Source organism: Hyperolius riggenbachi, chromosome 5, assembly GCF_040937935.1.
Source record: "Hyperolius riggenbachi isolate aHypRig1 chromosome 5, aHypRig1.pri, whole genome shotgun sequence".
Lineage (NCBI taxonomy): Eukaryota > Metazoa > Chordata > Amphibia > Anura > Hyperoliidae > Hyperolius > Hyperolius riggenbachi.
Window position 1 is genome coordinate 387,084,955 of NC_090650.1, and position 17,783 is coordinate 387,102,737.

General features: G+C 42.0%; 1 protein-coding gene across 1 annotated transcript in view; it reads right to left on the minus strand.

The window, feature by feature from the left end:
- Positions 1–17,783, minus strand: part of NIPAL2 (NIPA like domain containing 2) — a 113,744-nt gene that overhangs the window by 58,273 nt on the left and 37,688 nt on the right. The window contains 2 exon segments of the mRNA XM_068238394.1: positions 970–1,141; positions 3,511–3,579. Of these exon segments, the coding sequence (XP_068094495.1) occupies positions 970–1,141; positions 3,511–3,579 (241 nt within the window).

A 17,783-nucleotide genomic window follows, 5' to 3' on the forward strand; every position in this document is an offset into this window, starting at 1 on the left:
CACCAAAAGTTTGCTTTAAAAGAAACCTATACATAACCTACACACAAACTCACAATGACTGTCATCCGCAGGGATAGGGACTTGATTCTTTGGGTGACAGTTCCTGGCCGAGCTAGTTTACAGGTTATAGAGGGGGGAGGAGGGCCAATGCCAGGGAACAAGAAGTGAATGAGTGGGACGAGGCGAGTTAAGAGAACAATAGGGCTGGTCTGCACTTGGCTGATATGATGCACCAGGGTTGCGGTAGGGTAACACGCTGCATGTAGTGCGTTACCGCTAAACACACGTTAGCAGTAGTGGTGAAGCATACTTTTCATTGACTGTATGCACTTCACTGTACCTGATGCAATGCGCAGATAGGCCCCATTCACACTAGGTCAATTAGCGGGCGATTCCCGCTAATCACCAGAGCGCTAGCATTTTTCAAAGCACTAGTGCTATTCTACCCTATGACAGTGTTCTCACTGCCGCGATTGGCACAGATCGCGGGCGTTTTGTGATTAGCGCCAATCGCAAATACGTTACCTACAGCATTTTTGGAACGATTCTGGAGTGATCGCAGGACAGTTTTTATAAAGCGCTGACCGCAACTGCTCTGTAATCGCGGAAGTGTCCAGTGATTTTTACCACAGTAAAATCACTTGAGCAAACCGCTAGCGCTAAATTTTTGCGATTTTAGATGTGAACGGGGCCTCAATGTGTGGTGCCGCTGCCGTGGCGCGATGCATTCCTGCTATCACAGGGAACTCAACGGCCACTGTGTACATGGCCTAAAAAGGGTCTAATGCATTACCCTACCAAGAACCTTATATCTGGGCAATAGACTTCAACTTAATAAAACTTTTTAGCGGTCAGTGAAGGCAGCTTCTGATTAGATGTTTTTGTGCACTATTGCCCAGGTTCATGACACATGCTTCACTGCAGAAATGCGAATATATAGACAGCGGAAAGCAAGAAAATATGACTTACCTATAACAGCCACGCACCCTAAAGGTGCAATAAGTGTTGCAGGTGCAAAACCGTAAGCAGCAAAATTGCCCAGTTCCCCAACTCCCATCAGTAGGACTCCACACCACCACAGCTTGCTTTTATAATACGGGATGGGATTCTCTTGTCGCGCTAGTCGTACATGTGTGTATTTCTGAAACAGAATAACCAGCTTTGTAAGTAAATCTTTTATGCATTTATTAAAAAAAAAAAAAAAAGATTTTAAAGTGACCATTCCTCAATCTCTGACACATACTGAAGCTATTGAACAGAGCGCTTTTATTTTATCTCAAAAAGGAGATATAGTGTGGCATAATATGCAAATCAGGGGTTACATAGTTACATAGTCATTTTGGTTGAAAAAAAGACATACGTCCATCGAGTTCAACCAGAGAACAAAGTACAACACAAGTCTGCTCCCTAACATATCCCTGTTGATCCAGAGGAAGGCGAAAAACTCAAATACAAAGAGGGCCGAAATTGTACACTGGGACCAAATCACGGGCCAACCTCAATGTCTACTGGCCACCTTCCTCACTTATAAATTTCCCAGGTATCTAATGCCCCCCCCCCCCCCTCCAACCCCTATACTGTTCCGTGGTGTCTAGAGGCCCCCGCCCCATCCTCCCCTATACAGTTCCCTTTGCGTTTAGTGCTTTCCCCCTACCTCCTCCATATGGCTTCTGTGGTGTTCCAGGGCTTCACCTCCAGTATAGCTTTCCTGGTGGTCTAGAGTGGGCCAAACATAATGCAAGGTGGGGAAACCACTTGAGGGCCAAATTTAATGGCTCTGAATGCCAGATTTTGCTTGCTGGCCGGAGTTTGACATATATGATGCAAATAAAATAGTCTAGTAATCGAACCTGCATTTGACCCAAAGTAATGTTATCTGTATAAGGCCTGAAACCCACTAGGAGCGCTTTTCTGATCGCTTTGTGATTTGAAAAGCTCTAGCTAATGTAATGCTATTGGTGTGATCCCACTTGAGGGATGTGATTTTATAAAAATCCCCCATAGCATTGCATTAGCAAGAGCTTTTTTAAATCACTTTTAAATTAGATTTTTGCTTTACAGCAGGAGGACTGCAAATTAGTTTTTGTAGAAAGTGTGAGTACAATTCAAAGGTAATACCATAAGGTGTGCAAAGCCTTCAACTAGATTGCCCTTTGGTTTGTCAAAGCTCACAACCATTCCTCTTTCAAACGAACGGACAATCCCTCTTGTGGAAGCAAATCCTCATCCTTCTGTCCTTTTCCAATGTCCCCCACTAGATCTGTGTAAATTACCAGAAATCCTAGGATATACTGTAAGTAGACCTCAATATTTGACTTTCTTAAAGAGTAACTGTTAGCCCCCAAATTGAAATTTAAAACACTATTGCAATGTTTTATTTATTATATAAGTGAGCCTAAAAGCCAATGTAGAAGTTAAAAATCAATCTAATTTTGTTACTATGTAACCTTTTCCCCCAGCTCCGGACGCAAGCCGCATATCAGATACTGTAGCATGCAGAGCATGCCTATGTCTGGCCGACCCCCCTCTCCCCCCCAGGACCAGGTGCCAATATATTCTCCCCACCGCAGCTGACCGCTCTGACACGGAGAGAGAGCGGCAGCACTTCCAGAGCAGCCGCCGCCGAGTCACATGTGAGAGAATCACATGTGAGAGAGATGCACGGCGCTGGCTGCTCTGCGGTGCTGCTCTGGAAGTGCTGCCGCTCTCTCTCCCTGTCAGAGCGGTCAGCTGTTTGTGGTGCGAATAGATCGGCACCTGGTCCTGGGGGGGGAGAGGGGGGTCGGCCAGACATAGGCATGCTCTGCATGCTACAGTATCTGATATGCGGCTTGCGTCCGGAGCTGGGGGGGAAAGGTTACATAGTAACAAAATTAGATTGATTTTTAACTTCTACATTGGCTTTTTGGCTCACTTATATAATAAATAAAACATTGCAATAGTGTTTTAAATTTCAATTTGGGGGCTAACAGTTACTCTTTAAGCTGGAACTTTTTAGCTACTCAAGTATAAATCTATCTAGCAAAGTTAATGGCTGCACTTGCCTAGTTGCTACCCTGCAGGATGGCAACGCATCTGTACAGATCTTCATTTTTACAATACTTAGGTATAAATGATTTAGTCAGCGTTTTCCCATTGTAAAATCTTTCCTCTCCCATATTTACATTCTGACATTTACCACATGGTGACATTTTTTACTGCTGGCAGGTGAGGTCAGTGGAAGGAAATGCTGCTTGCTTTTTTGGCAGTTGGACCCAGCTGTTATTTCCCACAATGCACTGAGGTTCACAGACAGGAAACAGGCAGGACCATTTCACCACAATATCAGCCATACAGAGCCCCCTGATGATCAGTTTGTGAAAATAAAAAGATTTTGAATGGGAAAGGGGGTATCAGCTACTGATTGGGATGAAGTTCAATTCTTGGTCACAGTTCCTCTTTAAGGGGGTCAAAGCTGTCGAATTAATAATACCTAGCGTGTCTGTGAAAATAAAAAGGACTTACACTTACCTGAAGATTAAGAGAGATGCTTATTAAAAAACTTCCAACAATTGATAAAATGATGCCCAGAATTTCATTCTAAAAGATACAGAAATAGAAGAAAGTGATTAATTGCTAAATGACAGGAGTAGAATTCCAAATACAAAAAAAAAGTCCCCAGTTTCCAGCACCGGCGGGGATCGTCAAATGCTGGATACACATGCTTGCCGGTTGCTTGAGCAACAGGCCAAAAAAGCACGACCCTCCCCTCCTAAATTTTCACTGAGCCCCCAGCGATGTCTTGTAGCCTTCCTGTAGCTCCTAGAGGCTTTCCGGCTCCCCCCCCCCCCCGTGTGCATGAAAGCCGATGTGCCACCTGACTCCAGAAGACGCTAGGAGCTATAGGAAGGCTGCAAGACATTGCTGGAGGCTTGGTGAGTATTTTAATACCTGCAAACACCCCCAAAGCAAGGCCCCTGTTATCCTCCTTGGGCATGCCGGTTAGTTGAGACTTTTGGTTGCCTGAGTTCCGGATAACAGGAAATTTGCTGTATGACTTGGGTAAAAAGAATCATTTGAAAGTTCTAAATGCATGAGAGTTTTGTCACAAATAAGGATGAGAGGCAAATAATGCAGCTTAAAGTGAACCTCCAGACTAAAAATGTACTCAGCAGCACTGAAAAGGCTTGGTGTTTCTTTAACAGTTTCACAGCATCAAAACTTTGTTTTTCATACCCAAGCCTAATTTTTAGCTGCTTAGAAGCTAAGCTCCGCCCCATCAAAGAAATCTGCCCAGGCATTTTACCCCTGATGCTGTACAAAGCATGATGGGATTTCTGATGTTGCCGTTATCCTTGCCTAGCGCGCGCAGCTGGGAGAGGTGATCAGGACACAGGACATTTGGAACTCTGTCTCATGCTCCGTCACCTCCTTTCAACCAAAAAGATGGCTGCCCCCATGAAATTACAAACATTTGCCTGTACTTTTAAAACAGGGTGGGTAAGAGATTATATTACCTATCTATTTTAATGAACATAACTAATGTAACTTTATGACAGTAGATTTGTTTAGGCTAAAGTTCCTCTTTAAGTACTTTTTATGCAAATTATGCAGCTTGAAAATGGACCAAATTCAGTGGCTACTACATTTTGATTAATCAATTTTCAATCTGCATAAATTGGGATAAAGTTACCATAAAATCTACACCGACTTGAAAAACTTAATAGATCACTGACAATCCCTAGTCATAAATCAAAATGTTCAACGAGATGCAAAAAAATTCCCAGTGGATGCAGAATTACGCAAATTATTTATGCCACTTGAAAATGGACCAGTTGAATCCCACCTTGGCTTCATTTGACTGCTCCATTTTAAAGCTGCATACTTTTGCATAAAGAATTTGCATGATCTTGCTCAGAATTATTTGCATCTTATAGACCATCTCTAGTCACAAACACAAAGATTTGAAGAGTTACAAATCTTCATGTGCAGCTCATGTTTTCTGATGGAGTTGCTACAAGCTGCTAGTTGGTTCTTGGTGGGCTGCCTCTAAGAGGACAATGCATTGGTGAGGGATCCCAACTGCTACATCATCTCATCCAAGCACCAGTCAAGTCATTTTTCTTGCTCCTTACCCCTCCCACAACAGGACATGTCACTAGCCTAGTGTCTAATGAGGTGTCTGTATGGCAGTGGGCCTCAAACCGTTCACCAATCGATTCCCGATCTCTGACAGGGACAGTACTCATGCATATATGTGTACGCACCCTATGTCTACAGACCAGAGGTACTAGAGTACCGTGAGCGTTGTTACGATAAGGCGCGTTAGAAACATAGCAACACACACGTTACTCGGGTTTTGTGGGTTGCACTGCTGGTGGTAGTAATGTTACCATTTCCTTGCATACAGAATATATATATATATATATATATATATATATATATATATATATATATATATATATATATATATATATATATATATATATATATATATATATATATATATATATATATATATATATATATATATATATATATATATACATATATACACACACACACAAATATAGTAAATGATAAAAGCTAAAAAAAAATCCATACATTACAGTGGTGTGAAAAACTATTTGCCCCCTTCCTGATTTCTTATTCTTTTGCATGTTTGTCACACTTAAATGTTTCTGCTCATCAAAAACCGTTAACTATTAGTCAAAGATAACATAATTGAACACAAAATACAGTTTTAAATTATGTTTTTTATTATTTAGTGAAAAAAAAAAACCAAATCTACATGGCCCTGTGAGAAAAAGTGATTGCCCCCTTGTTAAAAAATAACTTAAAGGTGGTTTATTACACCTGAGTTCAATTTCTGTAGTCACCCCCAGGCCTGATTACTGCCACACCTGTTTCAATCAAGAAATCACTTAAATAGGAGCTATCTGACACAGAGAAGTAGACCAAAAGCACCTCAAAAGCTAGACATCATGCCAAGATCCAAAGAAATTCAGGAACAAATGAGAACAAAGTACTGTAATTGAGATCTATCAGTCTGGTAAAGGTTATAAAGCCATTTCTAAAGCTTTGGGACTCCAGCGAACCACAGTGAGAGCCATTATCCACAAATGGCAAAAACATGCAACAGTGATGAACCTTCCCAGGAGTGGCTGGCCGACCAAAATTACCCCAAGAGCGCAGAGAAAACTCATCCGAGAGGCCACAAAAGACCCCAGGACAACATCTAAAGAACTGCAGGCCTCACTTGCCTCAATTAAGGTCATTGTTCATGACTCCACCATAAGAAAGAGACTGGGCAAAAACGGTCTGCATGGCAGATATCCAAGGCGCAAAGCACTTTTAAACAAAAAGAACATTAAGGCTCGTCTCAATTTTGCTAAAAAAACATCTCAATGATTGGCAAGACTTTTGGGAAAATACCTTGTGGACCGACGAGACAAAAGTTGAACTTTTTGGAAGGTGCGTGTCCCGTTACATCTGGCATAGAAGTAACACAGCATTTCAGCAAAAGAACATCATACCAACAGTAAAATATGGTGGTGGTAGTGTGATGGTCTGGGGTTGTTTTGCTGCTTCAGGACCTGGAAGGCTTGCTGTGATAGATGGAACCATGAATTCTACTGTCTACTAAAAAATCCTGAAGGAGAATGTCCGGCGATCTTGGGTGCTGCAGCAGGACAATGACCCAAAACACACCAGCAAATCCACCTCTGAATGGCTGAAGAAAAACAAAATGAAGACTTTGGAGTGGCCTAGTCAAAGTCCTGACCTGAATCCTATTGAGATGTTGTGGCATGACCTTAACCCTCCTCTTATGTTAGCTTTCTGTTACTATCCATGATGTTAACGGGTCGGTTTTGACCCTTGTCTTAAATCAGCCATAAAATACCCTCTGAACAAATATTTATCATCCAATTTGTTTCTTACCTCTTGGTTACCTTGTTAAGCTTCTTTATCCTTGAAAAGATTGGTTTTAATATTTTTGGTGTCACCCCTTTAACCTTTCTTTTGATAGCATACCTCTCATTTTCAAATTTAAAAAAATGGTAAAATAAACCTAAATAGAATATTATAAGTAAATAAAAGGTTGTTATGTCACCAGAATGTTGCTGAGGAGTATTTGAACACATCTCTTAAATATTTTTTTTATATTTTTATCTTTATATTAATAACATTAACTATAATAACATTGATGGTGCTAGGGTCAATTGTGACCCATATATATTTACTTCAAGAATATAGCCGGAAGTCTTTTTTTTTTTTTAACATAAAACATTCATAAACAATAAAAAGCAAGTAATAATACAAAATGTAGACTTGCAAGGTCTAACAAACAATACACAATCAAGCAAGGCAAACCAATAGAAATCAAGTACTAGTTTCATAGCATCTTTGTGCAAGAACTTGCATGTGTTTGTGTGGGTGTTTTTAGATGCATGTGTGGCAAAAGCTGACACTTTTAGCATGTTCTTTGCAGATATATTTTTTACAGTGGAAGCATAATGTGTGTGTCTTTCTGTCCTTATTGCTGGGGCAGACCTGACATCTCTTTCTTTTAGAATCAGATGGCATCACTGGAGTTGTGGCTGTGCTGGTTGATGTTGTGGCAAGGCTAGATGATGATGAGGATGCTGGCACTGATTCTCTTTGTGTGGTTGATGGTTTGGATGGAGTGCTTGATGAACTCTGCATCTGTCTGATCATGGCTGCAGCGATTGGATCTCGAGACACCCGTTTCCTTTGCTCAATGTGTACCTTGACAAGGGAACTTCCTAGCTCCTCGAGAAATATTCTCCGCTTGTTGTTCTTTTTTGTGTTCCAACCTGGGTGGATGTGGGTCCATAACACAAATGCATTGTATGCAGACACATCTAGGATGTTATAAAACACAACCATCGGCCATCTCCTGGTCATTCACTGACAAGTATAGGCAGCAGTCAGCTTGTCCAGATTGTCCACTCCCCCTTTGTTTTTACTGTAATCCAGGATAATTGTGGGCTTTTTGTCACTTCTTGATGACACAGCTGCATCTTTGTGAAAAGTGGACATAAGTATCACATTTTTTTTTTTTTTTTGGGACAATATGAAACAACAGTGGTGGTGTCTGTAAAAGCAAATTTTGAAGAAAGTGGAGCTCTGTCCTTCACTTGCAAAATTTCAGTGTGCAGCTCAGGTTTATTTTTTTTTATTGTGCCTACCATGGTAAGTTTCCTCCTGAGAAGTTCTTGTCCAAGGTCATAGCTGGTAAAAAAAATTGTCACATGTGATATTGTGACCCCGCAGTCCAGTAGTCATATCAAGGACTACACGTTGTCCTTGTTTTTTCTCAGGGATGCCACTTTCGGGTTTGCCGGTGTAAATCTGTAGGTTCCATGCATAGCTTGTTCTTGCATCACAGGCTGCCCAGATTTTTATGCCGTATTTGCCTGAAAACTCTTGATATCATTCTAAAGGTGTTAAGTGACATTGTTGCTGGGAAGATATATCTGCCTCTTGACTTGTCCCAGAGACTATCAGTGGCCTCATTATAGGATCTGTACACTCCAGCAAGAAGAAGAACACCAATATAAGCATCTAGGCATTCCTCATTTATGTCATTCCACATGTTGCCATGGACTTTTTTTCCTTCAAGGTTTGTCATTGCAATGATCACTTTTTTTAGTGACAATGGCATGAAGAGTTCAAAACATGTTTTGATGTCACTTACTCTCGTCACAGCAAACCTTGTGATCCCAGGTGTCATTTTAATTACATCTGCAGCTGCTGCCCTGCCATGTAAGTCAGGAGGTTCTGAACTCCAACAGATCTTACCACTTTTGGATTTAAATGTTTCAGCAGCAGGTTCAGCACTGGTGGCCTCCTCATCAGACTCATCAGATGTGTCTGTGTATTCTGGTTGATACTCTACTTCATCTTCTGCCTCAGAAACCTGCTCATCCATATCGCTATACTGCTCTGTGTCCTCTTCCCCATTTTCTTCCAAGATATAATCCAGTATTTGGCTTCCTGTAAATCTTTTCACTCTTGCATGCTGCATATTGGAGATGATTACTCTGCAAGTCAGCAACTCTGAAATGTATTGGTCCTATATTTCTTTACTTTCTTTGGAGAAGCAGACAAGCAGGCAAAGAGATAGGCCCCTTCCTAACTAAAGCTCACAGGGCTGAGAGGTGATTGGCTGTTAGTGGGATGGTGCCTGACAGTGTTACTAAGCAGAGAGAATGTTTATGATTTCAGTTTTGGCACTTATTAGTGTTCTATAATCCTATATCATAACTGGGTCAGAATTGACCCTAACACCATAAACGTCATAATTTTCACCACAGTATTTTCTAATTTAGTAAAAAGGATTATTTTTCTATTACATTGTTTAAATAGAGGTTCCTGACAAAGTAAAAAAATCTTGATGCAATAAACAAATTTATGTAATACTTATAGACATTCAAAACCTGAAAACGGGTCGGTTCTGACACTAACATAAGAGGAGGGTTAAAAAGGCGGTTCATGCTAGAAAACCCTCAAATAAAGCTGAATTACAACAATTCTGCAAAGATGAGAGGGGCAAAATTCCTCCAGAGCGCTGTAGAAGACTCGTTGCAAGTTATCGCAAACGCTTGATTGCAGTTATTGCTGCTAAGGGTGGCCCAACCAGTTATTAGGTTCAAGGGGCAATTTCTTTTTCACACAGGGCCATGTAGGTTTTGAGTTATTTTTCTCACTAAATTATAAAAACCATCATTTAAAACTGCATTTTGTGTTCAATTATGTTATCTTTGACTAATAGTTAATGGTTTTTAATGAGCAGAAACATTTAAGTGTGACAAACATGCAAAAGAATAAGAAATCAGGAAGGGGGCAAATAGTTTTTCACACCACTGTGTATATATATATATATATATATATATATATATATATATATATATATATATATATATATATATATATATATATATATATATATATATATATATATATATATATATATATATATATATACACACACACACACACACACACGTGTGTACGTGTGTGTGCGTATTGTTGTGTCCAGCCTCGAAAAATCGGTTTTGTGTTCTTAAAACAAAAGGTAATCACATAATTGTGTTCTCTCTTATTTCCTTATAGAACTGTGATAGTAGGGTCTAGAAAACTGCAGGTTGCGGCATATACATATACTAAACCAGGGGGTGTTAATTACCATTTCCCTTAACCCGCTGGGCATTTTGATTATGCGCAGCCGCACGGCTGCGCATTGTTTTTAATACCTAATTTTTTTTAAAAAATCATGTAGCTAGCCTAGCGCTAGCTACATGATACCCCCCTCCCTGCCATATCCCTCCCACCCCTCTGATCGCCGCCGGCGCCTATGCCCGTCAGGAAATCCCGTTCTGAACAGGATTTCCTTGAGGGCTTCCCCCGTCGCCACGGCGATGAGCGGAGTGACGTCATCGACGTCGTGACCACAGGGATTGTGTTTTAGAAAAAAAAAAATATTAAAATCGGCCCAGCAGGGCCTGAGCGGTGGCCTCCGGCGTCTCTGGACGAGCCTAGCTCGTCCAGAACGCTAAGGAGGTTAATCGTAGAAACTCAGAGGTAGAAGCAATTCAGGGCCTAGAGGAGGACACAAAGGGGCATAGAGGAGGACAGAGGTGGACACAAGGGAGATAAGAGCTACAAGGGGGCATAAGGTACAAAGGGGGCATAATCCACAAGATGCTTCTTCACCATGAATGCACCAGGTTTAGAATATATTTTTTTCTCCTGGTTTTTGTCGTCCTCTAAACCTAGGTGCCTCTTATGGTCAGGAGCATCTTTAGTCCGAAAAATATGGTAGGTTTAGTTCATTAACCAACTGTCCCAACACAGCTGCACCCCAATCAAATTAATTTCCAAATGAAGTGGGGGAGGGGGAGGGGGGGGGGGGGAGGAGATGGTATTTACACGGATCAGTTGAAAGGCATTTCTCGATCTCTGCTTCTCCGTGGCGCCACAGCAGAGAAGATTTGTAACAGAGCTGAATCTTCTAAAGCGTATCCAGCCGGCCAAAATGACACTAAAGGCATTATAAAATTTAGTCACTAAAAACATCCCAGGAAAGCATCCAAAGACCCGCAGGCATGTCCGAGCCCAGCTGAGATCAGTTCCCAAGACTCCAATAAAAAAAAATGACTGGGAGACGAAAGAAACAGTGGGGAAAAAAAAAAACGAGAGAGGACCTCTGGAGAACACAGCACCACACTCATCAGAACAGTGACATACTAGAGAAGGATCTGGATAACATGGCTGCATAGGCAGGCATATGGCAGATCACATTTAGTGCAATCGCACCACACCATTGCCCCTTGCACATTACCCCACATCAGAGTTTGCCAGCAGGGTAATATTCATAGCTCCGCCCCCCAACAGTGATGTGCTCCCTGCTGAATAGGAAGCACAACACGGTTTCAGCAGATCGGTGGTGCCGTAGACTCCAATGCAAATGCCTGCCCTGCAGTACCACTCATATGGCTCGCCAACACAGTCAGCATCATTGGAACTACCTCCACCGCATTGTGTTGCACTGCAGGTAGTGTGGCCAGGCTCCTGAAGATTAATGGTCACTGTGACGGGGGAGCGTACTGTGATATGACGCAGTATGTGTGTAAGTAGCCTTAACAGTGGTAAATGTGAGGTCAGCCAACTTGGACATGCCACTGACATACTGTATAAACGAAGTGAGAATCAAATGAAATCATCAATACTGGAAATCCCTTTAGAAACCAATTTAGTGTAGGATTTGCACAAATCATTCATTCCTAGCACTTTATATTACCACTCTATCTAAACCCGGGTTTATATAGTTGAACTCTATGGTTCCAAAATGCCCGGTTACTCATGCATCTGCTGCACTGTTTTCTATTAAAACTTGCTACACAGTATGGTCATTAGGATGGTGGGCACAGACTAATGTCTGCAGTTCTGTTCTAGGAGATGCGTGTCTCATGGAGCAGACCTTAGCCCCTCCCATACACTCATTCTACTACTAGCAGCTGCCAGCTAACTAGATGGCCCAAACTGCACAGTTATCACTGGAAAAATGTTATTATACTGTAAGTTAAAAAAAAAAATACTGTATTTGTATTTCGCACTGAAGGGAAGCGTGTCTATTTGCACAATAAGATTTCTGGAAAACGTAAGTTTTGGTAAAGATACGCTATGGTAAAGAACAACAGATCTGGTCACAAATAGCAACTAATGTGCCTCAATAAGAAACATTTTCTCTTCCTCATATAAACAGACTTTTGCCCTTTAGTATCATCTATGAGGAGCATCTTGCCTATCTTACAGCCTTTGCGTGTGCTGCACACACTCTACACACAGGGCCGGTTCTAGACTTTTTGCTGAGGCACACTTGTGTGGTATGCGCCCCCCCCCCCCCCCCCCCGATCTGGAATGATCGCACAACACCCGACAATTTAATCTGCTTCATTTAATGTTCTGACATGCCATGCTGCTGCTCAACACAATAGCACACTGGCTGTCTGCAAGTCTGTGACAAATAAACTGCTTACCCTCAGACACTCCGTTCCTCCTCAGGAAGGTACACACAGTACAAAAATGCTGCCCCTGAAATCTCAGCGCCTGGTGTAAGTGTTTCATCTTGCTTCATGAGAGAACCGTCCCTGTCTACACAACACTTCTGTTTCAATATGGTTGGGAATGAGTCCCAGGTAACAGAAAAGGAACTCTTGTTAATGTAACAATCCACACTTTAGCACATCACTATGCTCAAATAGTACCAGGTTTCTGTATAGGAGGATCGATTTAAATTAATTGAAGCCACAAAATAGCGATCGGTTTCCAAAATTTTAGTTCCACACTTTATTATATTCACAAAAAAATTATTATATTCACAATAAATAATTTTTCTTCTTGAAAAAAGGTAGAAAATTCTTTGTAAAAACAGCAGAAGAATTTGTGGTACAGACATAAAAAAAATCAATACAAAAAGCAGATCATAGACACTGTGTGCTTTGTTTGATGAAAAAAGTGATTTTAGTTCAGGCGACGACACTAGTCCGTTTCGGGTTGTTAACCCTTCGTCAGGCCTTTACAAAGCATAGAGAATTATCTTGACCAGAGAATATGTACAGTCATAAAAGACCAAAAATGAATATGATTAGTAAAGAGGTATCTGTTCCAACCAGACACAACCCGGCACCTGACTGATGGCCGACAAAGGGAAACTCAGCTGCAAACACAGTGTTTTTATGACTGTACATATTATCTGGTCAACATAATTCTCTATGCTTTGTAAAGGCCTGACGAAGGGTTAACAACCCGAAACGGACTAGTGTCGTTGCCTGAACTAAAATTACTCTTTTCATTAAACAAAGCACAGTGTCTATGATCTGCTTTTTGTATTGATTTGTTATGTCTGTACCACAAATTCTTCTGCTGTTTTACAAATAATTTTCTACCTTTTTGAAGAAGAAATTTTTTTTTTTGTGAATATAGTAATAATTTTTTTGTGAATATAATAAAGTGTGAAACTAAAATTTTGGAAACTGATCGCTATTTTGTGTCTTCAATTGATTTAAATCGATCCTCCTACACAACGCTTCTGTCAGAAGCCTGTGTGTTTTGCCTCAGCAGGACTCTGACAGGACAGGATACAGATCACTGGCAGGCTGGTGAAGTTTACTCTTGTACAGTTTACTGAGAGGGATTTACCTCCGGGAGCTCCTGAAGAAAACGTGTGTTTAAACAGCAATGCAAACATCAGGGTGGCGTCTGCACACGTCATGCCCAGCATATGCTGCACATAACACCATCTCGATACACCGTGACACACAGCTTAACCATCTGACAAACATTTGTTTGGAAAGAGCAGCAGCACAAAACAGTCTCTGCAGCTTGTAGGATTGTATGCTAGTAGTGGAAATGTTATAGGTCTTAAGGCAAACCTAAACTGAAATTAAAAGTCAAAATAAACATACACATGTCATACTTACCTCCCATGTAGTCTATTCATCAATCTCTTTCTCCTCTCCTGCGTTCTGATTTACCACTGTGATTCCACCATTTTGAAAATGGCCATTACCCTATAACAGTTTACTGGTCAGCACACTGTTAAACGGTTACATCGCCCACTTGAACCATAGGGAAACATGGACATTACCTTGCTCATCTGTTGTCCTTTCAGTTATAACTGACAGAACTGAAGTATATCAGTTGCTGTCAGCTATATATCAGTTGCTGACAAAATCTTTTGAAAAATGTAAGGAATCATTGTAAGAAGAAAATGGTGAGCTTCTGTTAGAAACTGACGGCAAGGTAAGTATGTAATATTCATTTGCAGGTATATCATGTGTTTAGTATAAATAATTTTAGTTGGTTCTGGTTCACCTTGGAACTGAAAGGGAACCTGAAATGAGAGAAATATGGAGGCTGACATATTAATTTCCCTTTAAACAATACTAGTTGCAGGGCTATCCTCTGCCTCTAATACTTTTGGCCATAGACCCTGAACAAGCTTGCAGCAGATCAGGTGTTTCTGAGTGAAGTCGGTCTGGATTAGCTGCATGCTTGTTTCAGGTGTGCGATTCAGACACTACTGCAATCAGAATGGTCAGCAGGGCTGCCAGGGAACTGGTATTGTTTAAAAGGAAATAAATATGGTAGCCTCCATTTAGAGATGTATTGACCAGGGCTGTGGAGTCGGAGTCGTGGAGTCGGAGCAATTTTGGGTGCCTGGAGTCGGAGTCGGGAAAAAATGCACCGACTCCGACTCCTAATGAATTTGTAACTGTAATTAAAATAGAAAATATGATAAAATGTTCTATTTCTCAGATAATAGTCATTAAACATAATGTATATATACAGTAATAGCTGTGTTCAGTCCACAAAAATGAAATAAACCAATCAAAATTAGTTACTTGTGCTGCTTCAATAAAGCAGTCCCCGTATTTTTAAAGTCAGATATACATATCTGATTGTGACTGTATATATGATGTGTACACAGGAATCTCTTATAGATACGAAATAACATCTATGCTGTAAGTATTAAGCCTGATGTGTAGCCGTGTCACTAATAGAGATGGTCAACAAGATGGAAATAATTCTGCATTGATGCTGGTTTATGCAAATGGAGGCACTCTCTTTGCTCATGAAATCAAATAAATTGATATGTTGTTAAAATTTGGTTTGGTGACTATGAATTTAAGGGTACCTGAGGCAAATTAAAAGAAAACCTTTATACATACCTGGGGCTTCCTCCAGCCCCCTTCAGGCCATTCGGTCCCTCGCTGTCCTCCTCCGCCACCCGCATCTTCTGTTATGAGTCCTGGTAATTCAGCCAGTCAGAGCAGTCTGGCTACGTGCCACTTCCACAGCCAGGAGCGTTCTGCACCTGCACAATAGTGCTGCGCAGGTGTAGTATGCTCCCGGCGGCGGAGTGTGTGCATGCGCACTGCGCCAGACTGGCTCAAGTACCTGGGACTCATAGCAGAAGATCCAGGTGGCGGAGGAGGACAGCGAGGGACTGATTAGCCTGAAGGGGGCTGGAGGAAGCCCTAGGTATGTATAAAAAACTTTAATTTCATCTGTCTCAGGTTTACTTTGTTACACAGTAGTACTATACTCTACATATGCTCTCCCCACAGAGCTGCAGGGAATCCACTGAGAATGTTGTGCACATTGAACACAGAGGTGTTGTCTATCACCCATAAACCTTGTTCAGATTGTGCATGAAGAATGTGTAATAGAGGAAGAATCTCCTCATTCCCCTGCAGAGTACCTGCACATCACTCTTACATGTACCCACAGTTACATTGCCTAGGGCCTGATAGATGTTCTTTGTTCCGGTCTGTACCTTTTACAAGTACTCTTACCAAGGACTAGTTTTAGTCTAAAGGGAATAAATATAGTAGTCTCCATATCCTTCTCACTTCAGTTGTCTTGTAAAATTCCTAAGCGTTTGCAGTTAAAAGACGAATTTCACGTCACATACTGTTAATCAACAAAATTGTAATATGCAAATTAGAGGAGTCGGTGGAATCCTAAACTGAGGAGTCTGAGTCAGAGTCGGTGGATTTTTGGACCAACTCCACAGCCCTGGTATTGACGGTGCCATCTTTAATCTTCTGTTAAAATGTTTATTGTCTGGCTGCTATGTTGTTTTAGCTTCAGTGCGGCTATACTAATATAAGGTATTTTTTGTAAGATCTTCAGCCAGGTCACTCTTTAGGTCACGTAAGAATGGTTTCTAGTACATTCAGTGAGGGGTGGATTAAAGACAGTCATCTGTTTCACTAAGTCAACATGAATACACAGCCAGGAATTGTTCACAAACAGTGAGTACTGGACCTGATTTATAAATCCTAAATACACTTCTATAAAAATTCTCTCTTAAGGGGCCCATACACCTAACGATTTTCCCGCCGATATACGGCCGATTAGATCACAGTGATCGAATCGGCTGTGAAATCGCCGCGCACACCGCTGACAGAACGATCGATTTCCGTCCGAAATCGATCGTTCCAGTCGATTCTCGTCGATCCGTCCGTGCGGAAGATTCTTCTCGATCGCCGGCGGGTCGGGAGTGCGTCGATAGCGGCGGTCGAATGCCCAACGACCGACGCAATACAGCGGGTATACATTACCTGTTCAGGCCTGCGCAAGTCCCCTGGTCCCCGCTGTCTTCTTTCCACGCTGGGTTCCGGACCGGCTGCAGCTGCACAGAACTTCCTGTCCCGGCAGGAAGTTTAAACAGTAGAGCGCCCTCTACTGTTTAAACTTCCCCTGGACAGGAAGTTCAGTAGCTGCAGGAACAGTCTGGAGCCCGGAGCGGAGAAGAAGACAGCAGGGACCAGGGGACTCGCGCCGGCCGGAACAGGTAATATATGCAGGGGGGGTCAACAGCAGCGGCAGCTCCACAGATTGTGATCGGTTTCAGGCTGAAATCGATTCACAATCTGTTTGCAGTAAAGGTGGCCATACGATCCCTCTCTGATCAGATTCGATCAGAGAGGGATCTATCTGTTGGTCGAATCTGATGGCAAATCGACCAGTGTATGGCCACCTTTACCCCTCTCAACAATCATACATAGTGGTCCTCCTCCCAGAAGCAGTTTGGAGTAGCTTTTGTTCCATGGATGTCCATCCAGATGGTGGCATCACACAACTCAAAAAGATACAGGCCCCCAGAGGCGAGTTTAGGGAGCTTCGGGGCCACACACAGGGAATAGTTAGGGTGGGAAAGATGGTATGGTACACAGAATGATGCTTTAATTAATAAAAAAAACAAAAACAAAACAAACAAAAAAACACTTTTCTAAGGCCCCGTTCACACTGCACACATGGTCGTCCGGATTTCAGGAACGCGTGCAGGAGGCCGACACGCACGACATCAGACAGTGCATAGACTGCACCGTCTGATGTTCACACTGCATGCGTTCTGGGCCAGTGCGGTCTGCGAACGCATGCTGCATACATTTTTTAACAAAACGCGCGGCTGACCCATTTACTTTCTGTGAATGGGATCAGCCACGCAACACATACAAAGCAGATGGCGTGCGTTCGTTCGCATTGCGTTCCGAGCGCACGGCCATCCGCGTTTGATGACGTGAACGGGGCCTCAAGCTCCTTCACAGGTAAGATTTTCCACACCATAATAAAATACCTCAACAGCACCCAGGAACCAAAAAAAAAAACCCAACAACCCTCTGGCAGGTGGAGGAACGATTCGGTCTAAAGTGATACCTGTACGTATGCTCGTTTCACGGCCTGGGCAGTTTTTAAGCAAAGGC